The sequence below is a fragment of the Eublepharis macularius genome, chromosome 10 (assembly GCF_028583425.1).
Source record: "Eublepharis macularius isolate TG4126 chromosome 10, MPM_Emac_v1.0, whole genome shotgun sequence".
NCBI classification, from domain to species: domain Eukaryota; kingdom Metazoa; phylum Chordata; class Lepidosauria; order Squamata; family Eublepharidae; genus Eublepharis; species Eublepharis macularius.
The window spans coordinates 27,578,910-27,603,544 of record NC_072799.1 but is presented as its reverse complement, the minus strand read 5'-3'; the positions used below and the strand labels follow the sequence as shown (position 1 = coordinate 27,603,544).

Sequence of the window (24,635 nt, the reverse complement as noted above, 5' to 3'; positions counted from 1 at the left end):
ACAAAAACATTAACCATTTCTGCAGCTCACGGCTGTCTTGAAGCATAGCATTGCTTTGTTAATGCTTTGTGCTGGATGCAGAAAAAACTGAAGCAAGCCAGACAGCTTAGCCACCCTGATCCCAACTGCAGGCAGAAGGCAAGAGGTAGGCATAGAAATACTCCATCCTGTCATGTTCACAGCAAGATGGATCATCACGTGTGCGTAGAACAACCTGTGTATGGTAGACACACATCTGTGTGAATAAAACCCTCTTCCTGCTTGGTACAAATTCGCTCTAGGGAAAGCCAAATTTAAGGGAGAGGCCTCTCTTCTGCTAGTTTAGTTTATTCGGTGTTTAACCTGCCCTCCCCACAAGTGGTCTCAGGACGGGGTAAAACAGTCATAAAATACAATTACATAGCAGATTCTACAATAAAATTCAGCAATTAAAATTATATATATACAAAAACCTGACATAGTTGGCTACACAATCCTGCCCCCAGCATACAAAGAGGAGACAGACAGACACACAAGCTGTACTCGAATACCGGAGACCGGTGGGAGGCTCAATGATGGTCCTGACGCTGGCCTCAACCGTAAGCCTGGTGGATCATCTCTGTCTTGCAGGCCCGCCGAAATGATACAATATCCTGGCGGGCCCGAGTGTCGTCAGACAGAGAGTTCCACAAGGTTGGGGCCAGGACCGAAAAGGCCCCAGCCCTGGTCAAGGCCAAACGAGCCTCCCTAGGGCTAGGGATCACCAGTAAGTTCTTACTCGCTGAACGAAGCATTCTCCGGGGCACATACGGGGAGAGATGGTCCCTCAGGTATGCTGGTCCCAATCTGTTTAGGGCTTTAAAGGTTAAAACCAACACCTTGAAACGGATCCGGAAATCTCTCACACCTAATTGTGCTACCTCATGCTACCTCTCACACCTAATTGTGGAGCTGGCTGTGCTTGCTGGCCTGGACCAATGATCTCTGGGATCCTCCAGTGCACCAGCCTGCACCTTTCTGTCACCAAGCTGGGTAGCCAATAGTGGCATGTAAAGTGTCCCACTCCTGCCTATTTTCCTTCCCAACTTGCCTCCTTTGTTCTGTAGATACCCTCGTTACCAACTTCCAGGTTTGCCAAACCTCCTCAAGTTCAGCAGAAGAGGTGGATTGGTCATAGGTCAAGGAATAGAGATGAATGCTCACAAAATAGAGGCTTGAACGGCCATGGCAACAGATGGGAGATTGGTTCTCCTTGCCCTTTGATCTCTAAAATGTTTCCTGTCTGGGGAATATGTTTGGAACATACGTGAATAGAAATCATATGTTGGGAACCATGGTAGAAGTTGGTTACATTTCCCACGAATACAATTTTTGTAAGAAATTCCATCTAGTACAATACATACCTCCTTTTGCAAAGGGCTAATGGAGTTACATATTTTTAATGTAAAAAAAAAAAAGAATCTTTCTCTGCCGAAGTTCCTGAAGAGCTACTGCTAGAATAGACAGTATTGAATTACATGTACCAGTGGTTTCGTTCCTATGTACCTTTAAGCTTTCTATGTACCTATAAGGGAATAACCGTGTTTAAACCTCATGTATAAATAACATGAATGGGTATGTTCTAATGTGTGTTCTGGAACAAAATATTTGCAGGCCTTTGAAAATATATTTCTATTTGCAAGCCCAAATGTTAATTCTGCCCCCATTTCATTTGAATTATTAAAGCATAGGTCAGATCTAATTTTTTAAAAAATGAATATTGGTACCTGGTTATACTTGTGAACCCCCTCAATAGATTCCCTCTTTCTCTCTCTTCATATGTATTCTAATATCCTGACTCCTTTTCTTGCCATCCAAGCCCTTCACAGCTTCTTCCGCCCATTCCTTTAAGTAGCTTGGTTCACTGCTGGCAATGGAGTCTTACTCCCCAATAGTAGTGCATGACGGAGCTTGCACATTTCCACCTTTCAGAATACATATTTTAAAGGACACTGTATCGTTCAGCGTGCGAGCCACAACTTCTGTGAGTGAAAAAGAAATAACCAGAGGAAACGTCTGAAATGACTCTCTAACATGCCAAAGGCTCCAGTGGTCGACCCAGGAGGAATTGTGGCATACATGACGGGAGAGGTACTCCATTTCATGAAGCCTAGCTTGTACATATTTGTAGATACACCCATTCTGAATTCTCCCCAAAGCTTTTCATTCAGATTTCTATAATCTGACCCACCCACAGCAGCAGCTGGGATCAGTATAATTACCCTGAAGCTGGCAAGGCAGGCATCCTTTAATGCCACTCCAATTTAGCTGCTTGGGAAAGGGGGTTAAGCTAGGATAATGCTGCATCTTGATCCTCGAAACCGAGAGCATCACTTCTCCTGTTTTCAGCTGGGAGCACGAAAGTGAAAGCAGCAATATCTTGTGAGTTCTCTAATATAAAGCCCATCTCTGCTATGCCACAGTGGATGGCTTTGCAGTAAACCCTTGATATGGAAATGTTTTAACGTTGCAGTCAGTCCACAAGGCATCAGGTTCATTTGTATTCTTTACAAAGAGGCTTCTAAAGAAGGTCTATGTTCATTACTTATATCTGATTTTTCTACTGTAACTATTACTGGAAGTACCAAAACTATTGTAGGGGCCAAGCTTGTATATTGTGCAGTTGCTGAAAAAGTATGTTGATAAGCCCAAGCATTGTCAGAGGACAAAGCAGCGAAGGCATTCTGGGGTCTTGGGAAACACAAGTTCTCTTTCCTTAACATTAATAGTTTTAAAGTATGTCTGTTTTCAAAAACTGTGCCTTCCATTCTTTCTTATTTATTGCAAACTCTTTTAGAATAACCATTGCTTTGATTTCAGAATGAGGTTAATAGATGTCGAAACAGATTAAAGCATTTAAGCTTGCTAACTTTACCAGGGCATATTCTTATTGCTTGATAGTATTGAGAGGGATTTTTTTTTTTTTACTAAACTGATGACCAGTAGTAGAGCTAAAACTTTGCTTTTATTGGAACAAATGGATTTACTTAGTGTATTGAATCAATCTGTCTTTATTCTTGCAGCTGTCCCATTTCCTCCAAGCCATCGGCTCACAGCGAAGGAAGTGTTTGACAATGATGGAAAACCCCGAGTGGATATCCTAAAGGCACACCTTATGAAGGAAGGAAGGCTGGAAGAAAGCGTTGCTTTGAGAATAATAACTGAGGGTGCTTCAATTCTCCGTCAAGAAAAAAATCTGCTGGATATCGATGCCCCGGTCACTGGTAGGTGCAAATGGACAAGTTTTATATCAAAATGTATAATTGTAGGAATGCTGATAAAGGAATGGATGTTTTAGAGCCTGCTTACTTTCTGTCCTTCCTTTTATCTGTCTGCTACCACTATTTGGGTAATCTGTTCTGCAGGGCCGTTCCTTCTGAAGAAACTGGTTTCAGTGCCACAAAGACCATCTTAATTTGAAATATATTGGGCTCTAGGAAACCAATTTCTTACACATTTGAGCGCCCCCTCATCATTACTTGTGCTGGTACTTTTCTCCCTCCTTTTCTTCTCCAAGACATGAATGTGTGATGGACCCCAACAAGCTAAATGCAGTCCTTCACTTATGTACTGTGGCCTACAAATGACTTGATAAAACCGTCAGGTGGCTAAGGCAGAATAAGTTGAAACTGCATACAGACAAGATGGATTGGGAAGGCTTTGGAAGATCTGATCCACTTGTTGGCATTCGCAGAGCAGGTTGAGAGTTTGGGAATGCTCATGTTCCCAGACTTGCTGTAATGAAAAACAGATGGCTGTGGTAAGCAGTATTGCTTTCTATCACTGTGTGGTCTGCCAACCAACCCCCTCCCATTTAGAGCCAGCCAACCTGGCCACACTAATCCATGTTCTTGTAACTCATGCTTGGACTACTGTACATGTGTCCTATGTGGAGTTGCCTTTGAAGACAACCTTAATCTGCTGTGTACCTTTATCTCTCTGTCTTAATTATATCCCACATTTGATTACATTCTAGTGGAATTGTGCTCCTGCACAATTGAAATAAGAGCTTCAGCAGAATTTTTGGATGGTCTTGTACAACTTCCATTCACTTCAGTGGTGGAAAGTTTCTAGAGGAGTAATACTCTTCGTTTTTAATCACAGCTCTGTAGTTCATTCTGTATATATACTGTTTTGCGAGATTTTTAATAACATGGTTTAAAACAGGGCTTTCAGCAGGAATGCGGTGGAACGGAGTTCCGGAACCTCTTGAAAATAGTCACATGGCTGGTGGCCCCGCCCCCTGATCTCCAGACAGAGGGGAGTTTAGATTGCCCTCCATGCCGCTGGAGCGTGCACAGAGGGCAATCTAAACTCCCCTCTGTCTGGAGATCAGGGGGCGGGGCCACCAGCCATGTGACCATTTTCTCCAATGGCAACCCACTGAGTTCCACCACCTGTTTTCCCAGAAAAAAAGCCCTGGTTTAGAACAATAAATAAGAGAGAAACTATATTGGGGGGAAATCCTAAATAATATATAACCTGTAATAATGAAGCAAAAAAGCTCCTCTGCCTTCAGTTGCCTTTTCTGTAGCTGGTGATCCTTGCGTGTCTTTTTAAAATCAGTAATTACATTGGTTCTCTCAGAATGGTTTTCATTTTCATGTTGAATTCTTATATTTGAATAGTATAACAGTAAATTATGAGGCTAAATAAAAAACATGCAACTACAGTAAACTAAATTCTGGTTTCCTGTGCAAGTTGGACTTGTAAACTGCTTTCTTCTCTGCTGGCATTTGCTGTCCAGCACCAATACAGGAGGAGGAAGGTGTTTCACAAAGCAAGGCATTGACATATCAAGTGGAAACCTGAGATCATCTTCAGTGGGTGAAGAGGAGAGGGCAGTGGGTAGAAACATGCTGGCGACATCCTCCACTCGCTACTTCCATCATTCAAAGGGGCTGCTGCAACCAACAGCAGTCGTTTGGCACCCTGGGACCAACTTGGGTTTGCGGTAGCAGCAGATCCTTGTGCCTTCCCATTCTAAGGAAATAGGTGAGAAGGCATAAATACAGCTGGGTTTGTTTAGTGACATATCCTTCTCCGATATGCACTGACTTTCTGCCCAGAGTGTCTTGCAAATGAGGAAGGAAATTGGATATTCTTTAATGATATGTTACAGGTTTTGGCATGGGTTGGTTCTCATCCCGCCCCCCCCAATTATTTTTAATTGTGCAGGGGCACACTTGAGCCGATCTTGAGCCATCAAATGCAGCTATTGGCATCTGGAGGACAATTCATTGATATTAAATAGATCTTGTATCACCCTTTCGTAGCATTGTTAAGCATGACTCATGCTTCTTAGGGAAAAGTTAAACAATTTTTAAAGTGAGCAATTTGTTCTCTTGCATCCACCACCAATAGATTTCCTAGTGCATCCCTAGCTATTTTGTCTTGACGTAGTTACCCAGGACTGAGTTGCTGCTAACAGAATTGTTGTAGTTGTAATACTGGACTGCTCCTCCGTAAAAAAAAAATAATTTTTTTAAAAAAAACTTTATTTAAAAGAAGAAAAAAAGACAATAGAAAATGCATAAAGAATCTTGAACAGAGTACAGAATAATAGATTTAAGCTACAATAGAAATATAAGCAAGATATATAACGACACAGCTAAATTTCATATTCTCTACCTCTCCTTAATTACTTGTATCCCAAATTTTATACTCAACATTCTGTGTTCAGTCATATACATCACATTTTATATTTTAACATTTTTAAGATCTTAGTTTTATCATTGATCTATATCTATGTTAACTATTCTTGATTCTTCTTAATTTCCAACTACGTATTCAAAGAAATCTCTCCATTTTTTTCCTGGAATTCCTCTGTAAATTTTTGTACATTCTTCTTTCTCTCTTCTCTCTTTACTTCTCTCTTCTCACTCTGCTTGTCCAACTCCAGGAACAAGTAATTTGTGATCATTGGTCGGTAGAACTTAAGCATGAATGCCTTACTGCAAATTGCAGGTTGTACGTGGCCAAATGACTCTATTAACGTCTTAAAAGGGTATCTTCAAAATTTAAATTAATTTGCAAATTGATTCTGGTAATGCTGCAGAAACTGGTTTCAGTGCCATGAAGTAAATTGCATTGATTCCATTAGACCGGATAGCAAAACTTAAAAATAAGATATGGATTTGATATTAAAAAAAATTCTTCTTTGTTCAGTACAAAATGAATACTGATTTGGGGGTTGCATAACCTCATAAGTTGCAGTGTGTATCTTAAGGACATAAAGCAGTACATTTCTAAGGTGGAGGCCTGGAAAGACGGCAGACAGTCTGCAAGATTCCTATTAAGGACAGAGGGTGAGGTTCTCTCTTGCCCATCTGACCTATGTGAAAATGGAACCCTCTTAGATTTCTAGGGATGAGGGCACAGCCCCTCAGCCTCTGTAGAAAGGGGCGGAATTGGCCTCTCTATTGAAGGGCAGCTTGTACAGCTGATGCCAACTACAGACTTAGCCTCCAGATCACCTCAGGACATTAGCTAGGAAACATACAGATTGGTTTCTGGGGTCCAACGGCTAAAAAACTCTGCTTCTTTCCCGAGGACTGCCCCATCAATATCATTTTAAACTGCTTCATTTTATGTGTTTTTATGCCCTGGCTTGCTCTTAGTGGTGGTTTTATTGGTATATTTTATTTTATTGTGTTGGATTGTTTTATCAAGTTTTATGATGATTTGTTTTATTGTTGTAAGCCTCCTCCAGCAGGTCTGGAGAGGCAGCAATAAATTTTCCAGATAAATAAATAGGCTCAGAAAATAGTCACATTTTCTGATGCCAGCGCTATCAGGATTGTCAGAGTCCCATAAAACAACATGTCTCCAATTGGCATCCCTTTGTACAGATAGAGGGTCAACTCCTCTCCTGCCCACTCAGATAACATGAAGATAGAGGCCTCTGATTTTTTCTATGAATGGGGGCAGGGATTGTCTATCTTGAGAGGAAAAGGCAACATCCACTTCCCCCTCTTTTTAAAGGCAGGAGCTTGGACAGCCGCTGCCACTCGCATTCACCAAGATGCCAGATCATGGCAGAATACTAGCCAGAAAGGTGTTGTTTGTTAGAAATTAATTGGCTCAGTGATACCAAGGAAGTAGACCTAATGCAGTCGTTTCAGGGCCAACTAGACAATGCACTTGTCTGTTGATACATGTAATTGAGAAGCTAACCAATAAGCAAGTTTCTTGCTGTCTGTCTCTGGTGCAAAGCCCTTTCCAACCATTTGATTACTGCTTGGGGTAGGGCTTTTTGAGTTGTGGCTGTAGAGAATCAGCAACCCAGACCATGTACACACAGTACAAAATTACTTGAACTTGGTAATATAGGAGATGTTTCTTGCTGTATTATTTTGAGAACCTCCATAAAGCATGCACAGCTTGCCATAAAATTTGAAAAAGGGCTGTGTGGAACTTATCAGGCACCAGTATGGGAGGAAGAAGGGAAAGGCTTTGGGGTCCATGTAGTTTTATTCTTACTTAGACTGCCTACTGTATCTATCCCTAAAACACAGCAACATTCAGTTTTGTATTCCTAGAAACCTTGAATTCTTCAAAAAAACTGAAAGTTAGAGATGGGCACGAAATGGGAAAACGAAATGAGTGTTTCGTGTTTCGTTGCATTTCACGAATCATGGACTTTCACAAAATTGTCTCGTTTCACAAAGCTATTAGTTAGTTTTGTGATTCGTCAGAACCCAGGGCACTTCAGTGGCCCCCTTCATATCCAGAGATGCTGAACTTGCAGGGAGACTTCAGCAGGCTCTCCTCCACCCACCTTCACCCAACAAGCCAGCAAGAACAAATGCTCTAAATAAGAATATAAGCAAAGAAAATTAAAGAAAAAAAGATAGGCCTCAGTTAAGCTAGGTCCCAGAGCCAGGCAATGCCCTGAGACTGAGGTTGGGTAGGGTGGAGGAAGGAAGGCACCCTCACTCAATGACCTTCCCAGCAAGGCCAAGAGCTGAAAATAAGAAAGAGGCTTTCCAGACTCTTTTAAAGCAGCAGCAAATCCAGCCCAAAGCTCCCAATTCCACTCTCTCACTCCAAATCCCAGCAACAGGTCTGCCCCCTCTCTCTTTCTACTGGAATGAAAAGCACAAGGCAGAGAGCTGTGTGTTATATAAGAAATGCTCACATAGAGCAGAACAGGAGGTCTCTGGTTGGCAGACAGACCTGCCTAACAGGGTTTGGAGGAATGAGATTGGTGTTCCCATGGCTACAGAAGGCCCATCTCCTCAGTTGCTTAGGGGATTAAACCCCCCAGCTCCTTGCTGTATAGGGCAGAATGGAAGCTCTCCAGTTGGCAGGGAGAGCTGCCTATCAAGGTTCTGTGGGCTAAGATTGGGGTTTCCAATGGCAACAAAAGGTCTGCAGACTTTCCGGGCCTATGTTGCCTAGGGAATCAATGGATCAGCCACAGCGTGTCAGGTATCACGAATCATTCATGAATTGAATGAATCAGCCCCCAAAGTCATGAATTTCATTAAAACCGTGGCCTCACGAAACGCATTTCGTTAAACACGAATCGGCCTGATTCGTCATGAAATTTTATTCATATTTTGATTTGTGTCACTGTCTACTGAAAATATACTCTAAAATATGCCCCAGATTTCTCTGCAGCACTCAGGAATTTTATGGTACACTATGACCCATTCCTTGGTGGACAATTTCCTTTGGGCAAGAGTTCCCTGAGGGTACAAAGTCTGAAAAAGTCTGTTATTACATAACTGTGTTTTTAGGAGTATTATCGGCAACAGACAATTTGGAGCTATTCCTCTTGTCTATGCCAAGAAAAAAAGCACACATAACTCTGCTGTTTATTTTAAATGCTTAACCCTTCCTTTTCACCCACATAGCCCTCAAAGCAGCTTAAAAATCCATCAAAAAAACAAATCTATATGGTGAACTTGGATAAAAATCAACTTCCCACGCTTACACTCAGCAGCCAGATATTCCAGACTCTGATGATGGAAGTTGAATAAAGTGTTTGGTTGATGCTTCACTTCTCTCCTTAATGACAGTTGGAAGATAATAATAACATTCAATTTATATACTGCTTCAGGACAACTTAATGCCCACTCAGAGTAGTTTACAAAGTATGTTATTACTATCCCTACAACGAACACTGTGAGGTGGGTGGGGCTGAGAGAGCTCCTAGAAGCTGTGACTGACCCAAGGTCACCCAGCTGGCTTCAAGTGGAGGAGTGGGGAATCAAACCCAGTTCTCCAGATTAGAGTCCCCAGCACTCTTAACCACTACACCAAACTGGCTCTCAAGATGGAGTTAGAGAGTCCTCAGTGGAAATACAGTGTGGCAGCCAGCAACGCAGTAGCATAGCCCATAGTGATCTCTTTGAATAAGAGTGGTGTTTGTTTATATTAAAACATTTATACTCCGTCTTTCTTTTAAATGCTCACGGTGGCATTTAAACATATTACACTTAAAGTTAACAATTCTGAGGTACCCACATGATTTTTTAAAAAAGATGTATGTATTGGCCTCAAACTAGAAATATATTCAGCTTCCTAGCTGGCAGCTTCAAGTGTTTTGACTGGATATCCAACTTTAAGTTTATATGTGTTTGCCCTCAGTCTACTTTCAAGCTAATTATCTTATATTGGGGTGTCTATGCTCCAGTAAGGAAATACATTTGAGGCGTTTTAAACCATGTAGTTGTGTATTGCTGTGGAGAGTTACTTTAGCTCCTGTATAGATACAATATAGGGGTAAGCAGATTAAGCTGTGACAAGTTTGTGAATGGTCATTCTTCAGGCAGCTTCTGGTGACCTTGAGGGAAGCTGTACAACAATTAGTTCTTTTAATCCGAAAAGGACTTCGGTTGGATTATGTGGGCTGGCAAGTCATCTCTTCCTTGTAGGGCAGAGCCATCCTGACACTCAGTTATAACTACGGTATAACTAACTGTGTTTTTGGAAAAAAGTAAGAGTCCAGTAGCACCTATAAGACTAAGAAAATTTGTGGTAGGGTATGAGCTTTCATGAGCCACAGTTTATTTCTTCAGTTTTTGGAAGCATTTCATAAAGTTATAACAATAACAACAACAATAATAACTGTGCTTATATACCGCTCTTCTAGAAAGATTAGTGCCCCACCCAGAACAGTGAACAAGTTAGTGTTGTTATTATCCCCACAATGCAGCTGGGGAGCTGAGGCTGAGAGGAGTAGCTTACCCAAGGCCACCTACTGAGCCCATGGCAGTAGTGGGATATGAACCAGCAGAGTGCTCATTCACAGTCAAACCACTTAATCACTGTGATATGTTGAGGTTGCTGACTCCAGGGTGTGTGAAGCACCTTAAGGAAGGTCCATAAGCAAGTAATATGGTCCATTAATGTCCCTTCACCCCTTTCCATCCTGTTCAGCTTTGTGCTTGTATAGTGTTGAGAGTGCACAATGCTGGAACCAATCATATTGAACTGCTACAGCCAGGCCAATATTCTACAATATTCAGTATGCCCTCCCTACTGTAGCAGCTACCTCCATCGAGTACACTATGATGCTCCGGAGACGGGTGAAGGTTGGTTGGTTGCTGTGTCGCTACAAATATGTATATATCTGTATTTTTAATTGTGTAATTTGGAATGTTTATGGTTTTAACTGGTATTAATTATTTAATGTGTTTTAATTGTACATGGTTGTAATCCGCCCTGAGCCTACTGGTGTGGGGAGGGCGGAATATAAATCGAATAAATAAATAATACACATATATGGGAAGCATGTTCTATTGCAATTGACAAGACTTTTCTTTAAGTAGATTTACTTGAGTATTACTCAACATTAGGAGGAAAGGCGAGGAATGAATATAGGGGAAAGAAGTATAGGCTGGGCAAGAAGACAGTCGGGAACGCTAATATAAAAGTTGGCAAATGTTCAGTTCAGACTCTAGAAGAAGAATTTTTCTGAACGCTAATATGGTGTGTAATAAAGCCAGAATCCCGAAGAGACCTTCAGAAAATAGCTTTAAGTTTATATAACCTAAAATATGAATGAACTCTTCTCCCCGTGCTGGATTTGTGTTCTGTGGATTTTTCTCCCTTTCTTTGTCCATTTTAGTTTTAAATGACTTCACTGAATCTTCTGAGCTCCCATGGGAAATTATTGCAGTGGCTAATAGACGGTTTCCAAATGTTCCCTGATGTTCAGCTGATTCCACCCCCCTTTTAGTCTGCTCCATTCCAGGTCATTTCCAGTATCAAAGCTCTAGCAGCTTGCGACTGGGTGCTAATGCTATATTGGTAGAAATATGCGAGCTATCAAGAGCCCCCTTCCTTCCATTACAAAGAAGCTTCACAGATGAATTTGTACAAAGCCAATGTGACTGCCAAATAAATTGAAATGTTAATATTTATATGTTCCAATGATAATGTGTGGTAAGGCGTAACTCTGAGTAAGTGTCCTGAGGGGGAAAGAGTTCAATTAAGAGTTCAATTACTCCTGTTCAATTAATAAAGGTTGGGCTCCTTGGCTCTCAAAGACATAAATTGCCAGCAGCTGCAGCCCAGTCTTCATGCAGTCTTGTAAAACCTCATATGATTTAAATATATAAATAAAGCGGCATGTTTAGGGTGCAAGAGAGAAATCCCTCTAATTAAGAAATTAGGATGTTGGTAAAAGAAAAACCATGCATGCCGGCTTGTTTTATCTGATATTTACCATTTAGTATATTTTATGTTCCACTCAAAGTGGCTGACATTACAGAGAAAAGACAACAGAACAAACAAGACAGGAAAGGGGAGGCTTCCAGTTGACAAGCAGGTCTCCATTCTCCATTGATCTTCTACCCAGCTCTAGGCTATGCTACCAACAGCTTTGGGCACACCCAGGCCTTAAATACTTGTGCAGAGGGCAAAGTAAGCTCGGAAATATGTTACTCAGCTGCATCTAACTAGTAGGATCTTACACAGTTCCTCCCCGGATAAGAAAACTCATCTTGCATTATGCAGATTGAATAGACTTGCTTCACACTGATGGTTTTGCAGAACATCTTCTAAAAAGGTGAAATGTGTGTTTTTCTCCCTTTTCCAAGGATTTTGTTGGCACAAAGAGAGGACAAAGAGAGAGGATATAGTGTGAGATTAGCACAGGAGCTAGGAGACTACTGAAATTCTGTGGCAGATAATATTTCTTCGGATACAAATGTGAAGGTTCCTAGTACTCTGAGGCAGAACTCAGTAATCCTTGTGCTTGCTTCAAAGCTTTTCCACACAAATGTCTTAAAATTTGCTTTTTAAATGGAAGCCGTGCTTTGGGGATGCCACATTCCATAACTGAGTGTGTGTGTGTGTGTGTGTGTGTGTATGCAGAATACTTGAGGATCTGCTGAATACATGCAATCGTAATCATGCACCACTGCATTTATTTGCCTCTCTTTTCTTAAGCACATTGTGATTGATGCTATTGCTGCTATTTTATTTTGAGCTGCCATGGTTAAGCCTATGAATATGGTATTCAGGATGAAGATAAGAATTTTTCATGTCATTATCGGGCCCACACAGGGATGTGAGATGAAACTGAGATGAGCGAGCTTCATTTCATACGGCATAGTACCAAGCAGAACAATGTCAAAGGGAAGGGGCTGAGACTTAGAGGTAGAGCATCTGCTTGCCATGCAGAAGATTCCAGGTTCAATTCTTGGCATCTCCAGAGTCAGGTAGCAGGTGATGTGAAAGCCTGAGATCTGCTGAGTAAACAGTACTGATCTCAATAAACCAGTTCTCTGGTTCAGTAGAAAGCCACTTCATGTGTTTTTGGGGGACAGCAGAGCCTCATAGAGATGAAGAAGGTCCTTGAAATAAGAATTGGTCACAAATAGGGAGAAATCTCTGCATTTATGTTGTACAATTGAGATTGTTACTACTAGCCTTCTGAAGTCCTGGCTCAATCTCCAGTGAGATGTTATAAGTTCTTCCGTCTCTCAAAAATTACTCATTAACTTAATAAGATGGTCCACTTTGATATAAACTCTTGCTCGGTGCTGTCACAATTTTTGGTTTAGTTAGGTGTGTTGCTGTGGAATCCCAATGGAATGGTACACTTGTGTCCCAGGTTTCTGTGGGCATGCTGGCTGCCTCGGAACTGGGAATTACAGCAAATACTAGTTTTTTCTAGTGCCAGTTGTTTCAATCCATCTGTAAACTGAAGTCGTGTTTTTTTTTAGTTATTTTTTTTAAAAAGCCAACCTCTGTTAATAAATGAGAAACACGTTTCATGAATGTGATTTGACAGACCAAAAGAAAATAACTGAAGGCACCCAATTTGATCCAAGAAGTAACACAAGCATGTGCAATTAATCCATATGTAAAATAGAAGGGTAGGTATCTTAATGAAATAACATAAGTAGGTTCTTTGAAAAATGAACTTGTGCAAAAAAAAAAATCCATTCCAGAGATTCTTGCTCTGTTCTCAGTGGCTTGACTCTTCTTTTCACCTTAGTTGACTTCTATTATAATGTTTTTAGAACTAAATTTTTAGGAATTAGCACCTAGTAATGCTTCACAAATCCTGGCATAACGCTGGCAGGTGTTGCCTAAATTCTTCTTTACAGCAGCACTCCACTCTTCCACCTCTGTATCGTTGCCAGCAGGCCTTGATTCCCATTGAAATAGCAGGGAATTAGCAGGACAGATTCTGGCCCCAGAAGGGACTGCATTTAAATACACTGAAATCCAGGGATGAGTAGCCTGGTACGTCTGTGGATCCCTGCAACTCTCCAGAAATTATGTCTTGTTCTGTAATTATGGGTGAATTTTTTTCCAAAATAGATGTAGTGTCTGCATGGAAAATTTCTGAACTCCTTGTTCAGCACTTTAGTACAAAATGGGGAAGGCACCTTTTCTCTGGTCATAGACTGTCAACCATAGCGGTGTGCTTCCAGTCTGCCATGTAGGCTACTAAGGGATATGCTTGTGTGCCGTGGGTATTTCATAGCAATTCATTGAATAAATGAGCAGAACTTCTTACATCTGAGGCTGGCAGACACTAAATATGCATAATATGCCATTGTTTAGATTTCAGAAACGCTGCTTAGGATCCAGCTACATCATATACAGGAAAACTCTGATTGGCTTCTCCAACTATTTTTAAAGGTTTCAAAACAGCTTGTTGCATGAGGAAATTGTTACTTTTTTCTGTACAATTCCTTTAACTGAAATTGCTCCTTCCACAGTGCTGACATGAGCTGTGATGGGTGAAGAGTGTTTCCTGTATTCCACCTATTTTGTCCCACCCACTACAATGACTGAAGAGGCACTTTTTCCCCATTGAGCGAAGGGCATGGTACTGTAAGGGGGCAGTTCTCTTCCCCAAGAACCATGGTTACAATTTGATGCGGGTTCCTCCTGGTTCATTTGGAACTTTTAAAAAAAGAACAATGTTTATAGTCCACCTTTCTGCCCTTATACAGGACATCAGGCAGCTAAAAAATTAAAACATACATAATAAAACCACATTTTAAAACCAACCAGAAGAATACAACGACAACATACCATTAAAACCGGAGCAGAACAGACATGAAAACAACAATTAAAACATTTAAAATAATTCAAATGTTAAGGATAAAGGAGTGATCACTGAGGAAATAAGAAACAAAAAAATGCCTTCACCCACTGGTAGAAGATGGCGACAGAAGGGGCCAGATGGATCTCCCTGGGGAGGGAATGCCACAGTTTTGGTGCCATGACTGAAAAGACCCTCTCCTGAGTTGCCACCTGCCACATCTCAGAAGGCAGGGGCACCTGAAGCAGAGCCTCTGAGAATGACTACAGTGGTTGGGTAGGTTCATAAGGGAAATAGGGGGCCCAGACTTACCTACGCCTCCGGTTGCCGCCGGCGGGCGGGGGAGCGGGAACCGTGTCGGCCACCATGCTCGCTGGCTCGCCCGGCATGCTCCGGGCGAGCCAGCGACCAATCGGTTCAAACTCCGGGCCAGCCAATCGCGGCGGCCCGGAGTCGAGCCGGCGGTGGGCGGGGCCGGCCACGCGGCCCTGGCAGCGGTTCCCTCCAAGGTCCGGCAGCCGGGTATTTAGCCGGCTGCTGGACACGCCCCCGCCCACTCCGGCGGTGGCGAGCGAGCACCCACCCTCCGCTCCCTGTTTCTTTTGTTATCCGTCACAATTTCGGGCGGTTGGGCATTGGATCGGATCCCATTTGTTGGGGAGCCGGGCCCTCGGGCGCAGGCTCCCCAGGCAGGGGATTCCCATAAGGAATCTTGGGAGGGAGTATGAAGGCACGCCCAGCTCGGGGGCTGCCGGGGCATTCTCCCTCCCAGGTGGCAGGGGGATCACCAAGGGTGTACACCAGGTGACCTCCCCCCTTCACAATGCCACTCCTCTGGTCCCCCCCCTCAGCGGGTGCCTGAGGGGGGCGGGGGGTCATCGGCTGGCAGGCGGGTCAGCCGATGCAGTCCGGTGGATCCGATCCACATGCCGCGCCAATACTCCTGTTTCTGTTGTTATGTTAATAAAGTTATGGCCATTTTTTACCCAGCCGTGTGTGTGCGTGCGTGCGTGCGTGCGTGCGCTGTTATTTTGCCGCGCGACCCTTCCCGCTCCTCTTCCTCGGCCATAGGCGGTAATAGGTTTGAAGAAATCTTAGCCCTTAGATTTCAGCAGAGCCATATTGCAATGCCTTAGTGCTCATATTCCCTTAGGGTACTTTACTATGCACAGGAGAGAGAGAGTAATGCACTTGAGTAATGTGGTAATTCTTGAGGGGTTAGTCTGCTGCAGCAAAATTAAACAGAAAGCAAAATGTACTGCATAACATTTTGTAAATCATGAAAGCCGGTGCTAGAATAAATTGTGTTAGTCTTTAAGGTGCCTCTGCACTTGTATTGGGCCCCAGGCACTCTTTGGATCTTAAAAGTTTCAGGATTGTTTCAGCCAGCCCTGAACTGATAAGCATTCCTACTACTGTTTCTGAATTATCTTTTTTTCCCCTGAATGGCTGAGTGTTTATGTAGTTCAATAAACAGATTCCATAACTAGGTTCAAAAATAAATGTCAGTGGATACATATGGTTTGTTAGCTCTTAAAGATCCGTTGGAAGCAAATTGCCAGGTTTATGCAAGGGCTAAACTTAAATATTACCCTGCGGCTGCTTACTCCATTAGCCTGGTTGCTGTTCTTTCTTCACAATGCATCACCAAGAGGTGATGCTTTGCAGAAGAGAAGTTGACAAAAGAGGTGCTTAACCTCTTTTGCTCAATGAGAGTAGCTCATTGAGCTGCTCTCCCCTAACATGTTTGTGAGGCAATCTGGGGCAGAGAGAGCTGCTCTGGAGATAGGGTTTGGTGGGGAGGGGAACAAATGGCAGTAGAACGACATACCCCCTTCTGAAGTAGCACTGCAAGGGAGAGAATCCGCCGTAGGGTTTGATATTAACACATGCCTGCAGTAGAAATTTGGTTTGGCCCTGAGGTGCTTGCAAATAGAACATGAGCTGTAAGATTTTTTTGATGAGCTGTCGCTTTAGGCTTGCATGGCAAATGGCATTGAAAGCAACACCATGCAGGAACTGAAGAGGGAAGGGAGAGGCTGGTTTGCAGGAGTGAAATGGAGCTGTGAAGGAAATCCCCTATCCACCTGTTAAAATCTTGCTTTGTCTTCCACAGTTACCATCACAAGCTTAACTAAAAGGACTGTTGGCTCAAACTAGCAGGCATCCATTCCATATATATTCCTAGCATTTTTCTAGATGGAGGATTTTATCTCCATTTACTTTTCTCTCCCTTGGGCTTGGACAAAAATCATGTTGCTGAGCCAAGTGTTTAGTATCTTCTTATTTGGTAGAATGTGCTAATGTGGTTAAAGTGATGTTTGCAGCAACATTTTTTTTAATGTCATGGATTTTGTAGGTTTTTGTGATGCAAATTCTGAATGCCTGTCAGCACACCGAAAGAACTCCAAGTAGCTTGTAAATTCTAGAAGTAGTACCTTAGATTTGGTTTGGGACTCATTCAGTTTTCATAGTTTTTTATTTGTAATACAGATAATTTCCTCTTCAACTTGTGTACTATGTAATTGCATGCATCAGAAGCTATCCTCCAGTATTAGTCAAGTAAACTGATTTTAAGATGCCATCTGGTGGCATATGCTTGATACATCTAGGCTTCAGTCCATAGGATGAATGTTGAGATCGATTATCTAGAGCTGTGCGTCTGGACAAGGTAGATGCTTTGCAGAATAGAGGTATTTATACAAAAGGCTCAGGTTACCTAAACCTGAGATTGAAAGTAAAGCGGACACAAATTTAGAACTTAAATCACATTAGTTATGAACAATAACATAAAATATCAACATGCTAATACTGCAACATTCCTGTTCTGTTACTTTCTGATAGATAAACAGATGATGAAGTTGCGAACTCTTTTTTCCCCCTTTGAAAATGACATAGGAGATTCTTGCTTGTCACGTGATTTATTGGAAAGCTTTTTGTAAACAATCTGGGCTGTGAAGAAAAGTGGTGTCAAATTGTCTTCACTTAATGAGCTAGTAAGATCTTAACTGACTGGTTATTCCTTTGTTTGCTTCTTTTGTTTAAAGCATATTCTATAAAAGGTTTCTCTTTTTATATTCTATAAAAGGTTTCTCACTTGCACAACTGCAACATGCACCTTTTTATTAATCAGAAAGAAAACCTAATGCAGTTAAATAAATGCTTCCTGTTCGTTCAGAATTTTAGAATCAGTGGGTTTAAATCACTGGCCGGAAGTGTTTGTTGGAAAAAAGATCTTGATCAGGGAAATGCAGGCGCTCTTATTTTTTTCACCCTTTTGTTTTCTCTGACGTCAGAATATTTGAGCCCAATGAATGGTGCTTATTCTAGCATGACCATGACCCGCAAATTTAATGTGCTCTTAATTGATGCATGTTGTCAGCACTAAACATTCTCAGCAAAACCAAGCTGAAATTAAGTGCTCTAACAGGATGTTGATAGTGATCCATTCTGCCAGTTGTTTCTTTGAAGTCAAATTATTTCCATAAGCAAATAGGAAGAGATGCGAACAACAATCCTTAGATAAGCACTGGTGTTCCAGTTATAGAAGGAAGTTGATATAATTGGATGGCCAGTGTGCCAACACAACACCCACCAGCCTCAATAAACTGCATTGTTCTTTTTTTCTCTTTTTTAAAAAAATAAGAGATCTTACAGAATGTGGATTTTTTGGGTAATCCAGGAAGGATCAAATAATGCATGCAAAGGAATTTTAGTAAGCCATTGCAAGCTTATTTTCTGTTAAAACTGAAACCGTTGAAGAATTGAGGTGCATCTTATGGACATTTGGAAAATAGAAGTGCCCATATATATGTGAGAGGGAAGGTGGCATGGCCCAATCTCGTCAGATCTCGGAAGCTAAGCAGAGTGTGAGGCTCCTCCCTCACTGGCGCCCCCACCTGATGGCTTGCCGTCCTACCAGCTCTCCAGGCAGGTGTCCTCCAGCGTCAGATGGGCAGGGAAGAGGGTTGCACCACCTTGTTCCTTCTCCTGCCCTGCCAGCTGACTCTCCCTGCAAAATCCTCCTCGGCCTTCACAGGAACCTGAATTTAAAGGCCTCTCATTTCCCCACCTCCCTGGCTCTGCTCCCAATCTCCACCCCATCTCCCTGATTGGCCCTGCTCCCAGCCTATCTGATAGGAGGGCTGGGTAGACTCTGCAGTCTCTTGGCCCCACCCACTCCATCCCAGCCTAGGGTGGGGCATTTAGGCTGCTCTCTGCCTGGCTCCCCCCTCCTGCTTCTGAACCCTCCCCAGTGGCTCCCTTGGCAGCTTGGCCTGCCTGGCTTGTGCTGATGGCAATCTCCTGTGGGCCTGGATGAGGTGGAGCTGTCTGGGCAACTGCAGGGGAAGGGTGAGTCTGCTGAGTGGCTGCAGGCTGTTCCCCAGAGTTGTGCCTGGGCACTGGCTGCGACTGGCCTAAGGGTGAGGGAGGCCTGGGGGGCTGTAGAGGCTCCTGCAACTGAGGTACTGCAAGAGGCTGTGCTGCAGGAACTGAAGATGGTGTCTGCTGCTGCAGGGCTGGTGGGGTGGGTGCACAGAAGGATGGCATCGCCAGACGCAGAGTCAGTACTTGGATGGGCGACTGTCAAGGAAGGCACTGGTAAACCAATTCTGCTTCTCACTTACCTTGAAAGCACATTGCTGGAGTCGCCATAAGTCAGTTGCAACGTGACGGCGCATACACATGAACATATATCTGCATATATACATGCATACATATACATATACACTCACCCTGACCTAGATAGCCCAGGTGAGCCTGATCTCATCAGATCTCAGAAGCAAAGCAGGATCAGCCTTTGTTAGTAATTGGATGGGAGACCTCCAATGAAGACCAGGGTTGCAGAGGCAGGCAATGGCAAACCACCTCTGTTAGTCTCTTTCCATGAAAACCCCTCCAGGAGTCACCGTAAGTCAGCTACAACTTGAGGATGCTGTCTACCACCACCACCACCACCACATATATATACACACACTCACATACACAGGGGGACTGGAGTGCACCCATGGATGAGCAGAACTTTAGTTATTTCCATATATGAGCTGACAGTTTGGCATGCTTGGCATGTGAATGAAAACAGTATATCAGCCTTTAGTTTGCACATACAGTACTTCCACATTCTGTCTATGCAACATTTGCAGAAATCTTGGAGAGGCTCAAAAGCAATGTAATTTTCATGTGTGAATATGTCCATAGGCTGTGTTCTCTTGTCCCTTCATGTAAAAGCACAGACAAGGAATGGGTTAGAACTTGCCTCTTGGTCGTGCTTTCACTCCCTGAATAGGAGCTAATTACCGATGTGTCAGTTCCGGGGCTTTTGCACCTATTCCATATGTGTGCACAACCAAAGGTACACATTCTCTACTAATTTTTGGAAGTCTTGTTACTCATGATAGTAATTTTCTTGATCTCCACTCTTTCCCAAGTCAACCAGCAGGACAGAGGTAGATAGACCTTCCCTTTCCTTCTCCTTTTTTCTTACTTGAATGCTGTTGTGACTGTCCCAGGAACAGCTGGTAGGGCAGATTTTCCCAGGATCCCTGATATCCTTAGTATGAGCATCGGGTACTTTTTGGAAAGCTTCTGATGAGCATTTGGCTAGAATCTGGGAGACTCGTGTTCAGATCCTCACTGTACCATTTTGGGGGAAAGCTTCTTGAAGATGATAATGTATACATTCAATATGTGTAAGGAAATAACTGTAGATGAAGAAATCTGTTTGTGTCAATATTTAAATAGAGGTGCTGTAAACGGGATACAAAATCATTGCAAAGCCTTATACGCAGCAGTTATTTCTGTAATCACTATTGAGCAGTGGATTTCATGCTTGAGGCTTAAACTGGCTTTGTTTTCAACCAGCTGCTTATGTCCTACCTACATTTGTTGCCATATGCAATTGAGCTTTGTCTTTTGAATTCTCTCCTGTGGTCAGCAGCACTCATATTTGATGCAGAAAGCACAAATGAAGTTCAAATGTGCTTAAATGCCATCAAAACTATGAAAACTGTGTGAAATTCACTACTGGAATACAATATTTCAATATAAATTTTAAATAATTTTACAATAAATTGTAAATTTTTAGTGATCTGTGCACTCCTTTTAGACCTTAGAGAATAAACTTTTTACAAGAAGTATTTTAATTCAGGCCTTAACAAGTTTGTTTTTGCTCTAGGAATCAGCCCAAAACTTAAGCACTAGACTAATTTTTCAGCTTTAATTTTTTAATATTTTATTGCCTATATTGTCTAATGATTTTGTGCTTACCACAAAATGTTACTACTAAACCCTTTGTAGTTGCTTGTAATTCAATTCAAGCTATAATATAACAAAAGCATTGAGGTATATAAATAAATATGTGGTTAATCCTGACTACTGTCAATAAAATCATTGCTGAAAATACTAGGCACTGCAATGATATTCCTAGCTGTGGCTGCCTGGAATCTGGGATTTGTTTACCCTGCTTTAACTTCTTAATGTGAAGGACATTGTGGCTCAGTTTGGAATGAAACAATAACCCTTTTCTAGGAAAAGACTGTATTGCAATGCCTTTTTCTAGACAGCAAACTTGAGTACTGTCCTGACTGCATATCATGATGCAGCTTGGAAAGTGAGGTGGTGCCCTGGACAGTTGACTGATGAAACTTGGGAAAATCCCAGAGCAGCTGTGTTCAGTCTCAAGGGCAGAGTGCCGACTGTACCAGCTGGCAAGCCATCCATGAAAAGCATTAATGTATCAACTCTAGGGGAGCCAGCATCTCCTGGTATACAGGCCAGTATATTTTCTGATCATATATTTCTGTACTTCACTGAAATGTGATTGTGTCCTCAAAGTGTTATTGTGAAAATAGTGTCTGTTTGTGATGAATTATTAGTGTTCGTAGGATAAATGATAATGTTTAACATCACCTATGAACGTTGTACTTAGCATCATATAAGCAAGATGACAAAGGTCACCTGTAAGGATCTGCCAAGCAACTCTCAAAGACTTCACTACATGAGTTAAAGCACTTTATTGATAAGCTACTAGTATCATTCACTATTATATTCCTTGCCAGGAATGGTATTTCACTACAAGCACATAACATATAGATGTGGAGATTGGGAATGAGAAATAAGAAATGGAGATGGAGAATTAATGAGGATCTTTTGGGAGACTCAGAATGTGTGGAGGTGCTTAAAAAAGAAACAAAGTTTTTCATTCAATGCAATGTTGATAAAGGAGTGTCAACACATAAGGTCTGGGATACATGTAAAGCAGTAATTAGAGGTGTGTTGATGGATTTAAATGGAAGAGACAAAAAGAAAAAAGAAATGAAGCTAAAAGAGATTCAGGAAAAAATTATTCAAGTAGAACAGCAATTAAAAAAGAGGCCAGGTAAAAAGAAATTGTTGTATGAAATAAAAGTTATTGCAAGAACAAATTAGGGTTATGGAAAATAAAGAAGTGGAGTGGGAATTGAAGAAAATGAAGCAAAAATCATTTGAAGGAGCCAATAAACCAGGGAGACATTTGGCATGGCAATTGAAGAAAAAGAGAGAGAAAAGAACAATAAGTAAAATTATGGAAGAGGGGACGGAACTATATGATCAAGGACTGATTGAGAGAGCATTCTATAAATATTATGCAAAACTATATCAGAAAAAAATAGTGGACTATGAAAAGATAAGAGACTATTTTGACATGATTGATTTACCTAAGGTGACGGAGAAGTTGAAAGAGAAGCTTGGTGCTGAAATAACAACAATGGAAGTGGTGCAGGCAATACAAGCTACTACAGTGGGTAAAGCTCCGGGACCGGATGGAATTACAGCAAAATTTTATAAAGTGATGGTAGAGGATTTAAAACAATTGATGCAAAAAGTGATGAATGAGATATTGGAGGGGGCAGAGATGCCAGATACATGGAATGAGGCTAATATTACATTGATACCGAAGGAGGCATTAGATTTAAGTAATGTTAAGAATTATAGACCAGTATCTCTAACTAATAATGACTATAACATTTTTGCTAAGATATTAGTGGAAAGACTTAAGGTGTGGTTAGTAGAATTTATAGAAGAAGATCAAGCTGGTTTCCTACCTGAAAGACAAATAAAAAATAACTTACGAGTATTGATGAACGCCATTGAGTACTATGATAAAAATCCAGGGAAGCAGGTTGGGTTTTTCTTTGTGGATGTGGAGAAAGCTTTTGACAGTTTGAACTGGGAGTTTATGTTTACAACAGTGGAGAAGATGCAGTTGGGAGAGAAATTTATACAAGCAATAAAAACAATAAATAAAAGTCAATCTGCAAATATAATTGTTAATTTGGATGTAACAAAAAAGTTGGAAATAAGAAAAGGAACAAGACAAGGGTGTCCACTTTCCCCACTTCTGTTTGTAATGGTATTGGAGATTTTACTCAGGCAAATAAGAGAAGACAATTCAATAAGAGAACTGAGGACAAAAGGATTTGAATATAAAGTGAGAGCTTTTGCCGATGATATAATGGTGATAGTGGAGGATCCAATAGAGTGCATGCCTAAACTGATGAAGAAAATGAAAGACACTGGAGATTTAGCGGGATTTGTTATAAATAAGGTGAAGTCCAAAATATTGTGTAAAAATATGACTAAACAACAGCAAAAGGAGTTGATGGACAAGGTAGAATGTGAAGTAGTGAACAAAGTTAAATATTTAGGAGTGGAAGTGACAGCGAAAAATATTGATTTATATAAGAACAATTATGACAAGCTATGGCAACAAATAGATAAAGATATGATTAAATGGAACAAAATGAATTTGTCATGGCTAGGTCGTGTTGCAGTAATTAAGATGAATGTTCTTCCAAGAATGATGTTTCTACTACAGACAATACCTATTGTTAAAGATAGTAAACAATTTGAAAAGTGGCAGAGAACGATTTTAAACTTTGTATGGGCTGGAAAGAAACCCAGACTTAAAATGAAGGTACTGTATGATGCAAAAGAAAGAGTAGGTTTACAATTACCAAACTTTAAATTATATCATGAAGCAGTATGTTTGGACTGGATAAAGGAATGGTTGACATTGAAGAATTTGAAGCTGTTAGCATTGGAAGGATATAATAAACTATTTGGATGGCATGCATATCTATGGTATGACAGAGTAAAAGCAGACTCTGTGTTTTACATCATTATGTAAGAAGAAGCTTGTTTGCTGTATGGACCAAATACAAGAAATATATGGAAGAGACTATACCAATGTGGATTATTCCTGTTGAAGTAGTAAATCCAAGAACAGAATATGCAGGTGAAGAGTGGCTGACATACAAAGAGATTCTTGAGATAAAACAGAACAATTATTTGCTTAAAGACAATGATGAATTGCCATTCCAATATGGATGGTTTCAATATATGCAGATAAAAGATTTGTATGAGAAGGATAAAAGGAAAAATGGTTTTAGGCTACAAAATTCTGAGATTGAGAACTGCTTGTTTCAGGGGGGGAAGAAAATGATTTCTAAGATATACAAGATATTATTGAAATGGTTCACAGAGGAGGAGGTTGTTAAAGTTCAGATGGTTAAATGGGCAATAAACTGTAATAGGGAAATTTCAATGGAAGCTTGGGAAAAGTTATGGGAAAATACAGTTAAAATTTCAGCATGTACCATGGTGCGAGAAAATGTTTATAAAATGATGTATAGATGGTATTTAACACGGAAGAAGATGGCCAATGGTAATGGTCAGATGTCTGACAAATGTTGGAAATGTAAACAACATGAAGGTTCATTTTATCATATGTGGTGGGTGGTCTTGTGATAAGGCAAAACAGTTCTGGGGGGATATAGTTAAGGGTATGTCGGATATTTTACAAAGGAATGTAATTAAAACCTAGGAATTGTTGTTACTATGTATGAACCTAGAAGACTTTGATAAAATGGACAGAGTTATGGTATTTTATATGATTACGGCGGCCAGAATGTGTTATGCCCAGTTGTAGAAGACTCAGGAGATACCATCTATGGAAGATTGGATTTTGAAAGTTCTGAATATGGCAGAAATGGACAAACTAACGAGGAAATTGAAAGAACAAGAAGTATTGGAATATACATTAAGTTGGGAAAAA

General features: G+C 41.2%; 1 protein-coding gene across 6 annotated transcripts in view; it reads left to right on the top strand.

The window, feature by feature from the left end:
- Positions 1-24,635, top strand: part of PPP3CA (protein phosphatase 3 catalytic subunit alpha) — a 233,395-nt gene that overhangs the window by 106,303 nt on the left and 102,457 nt on the right. For all 6 annotated transcript variants that reach the window (XM_054989910.1, XM_054989911.1, XM_054989912.1 and 3 more), the window contains one exon: positions 3,042-3,242. In XM_054989910.1, coding sequence (XP_054845885.1) covers positions 3,042-3,242 — 201 coding nt within the window. The remainder of the gene's footprint in view (positions 1-3,041; positions 3,243-24,635) is intronic.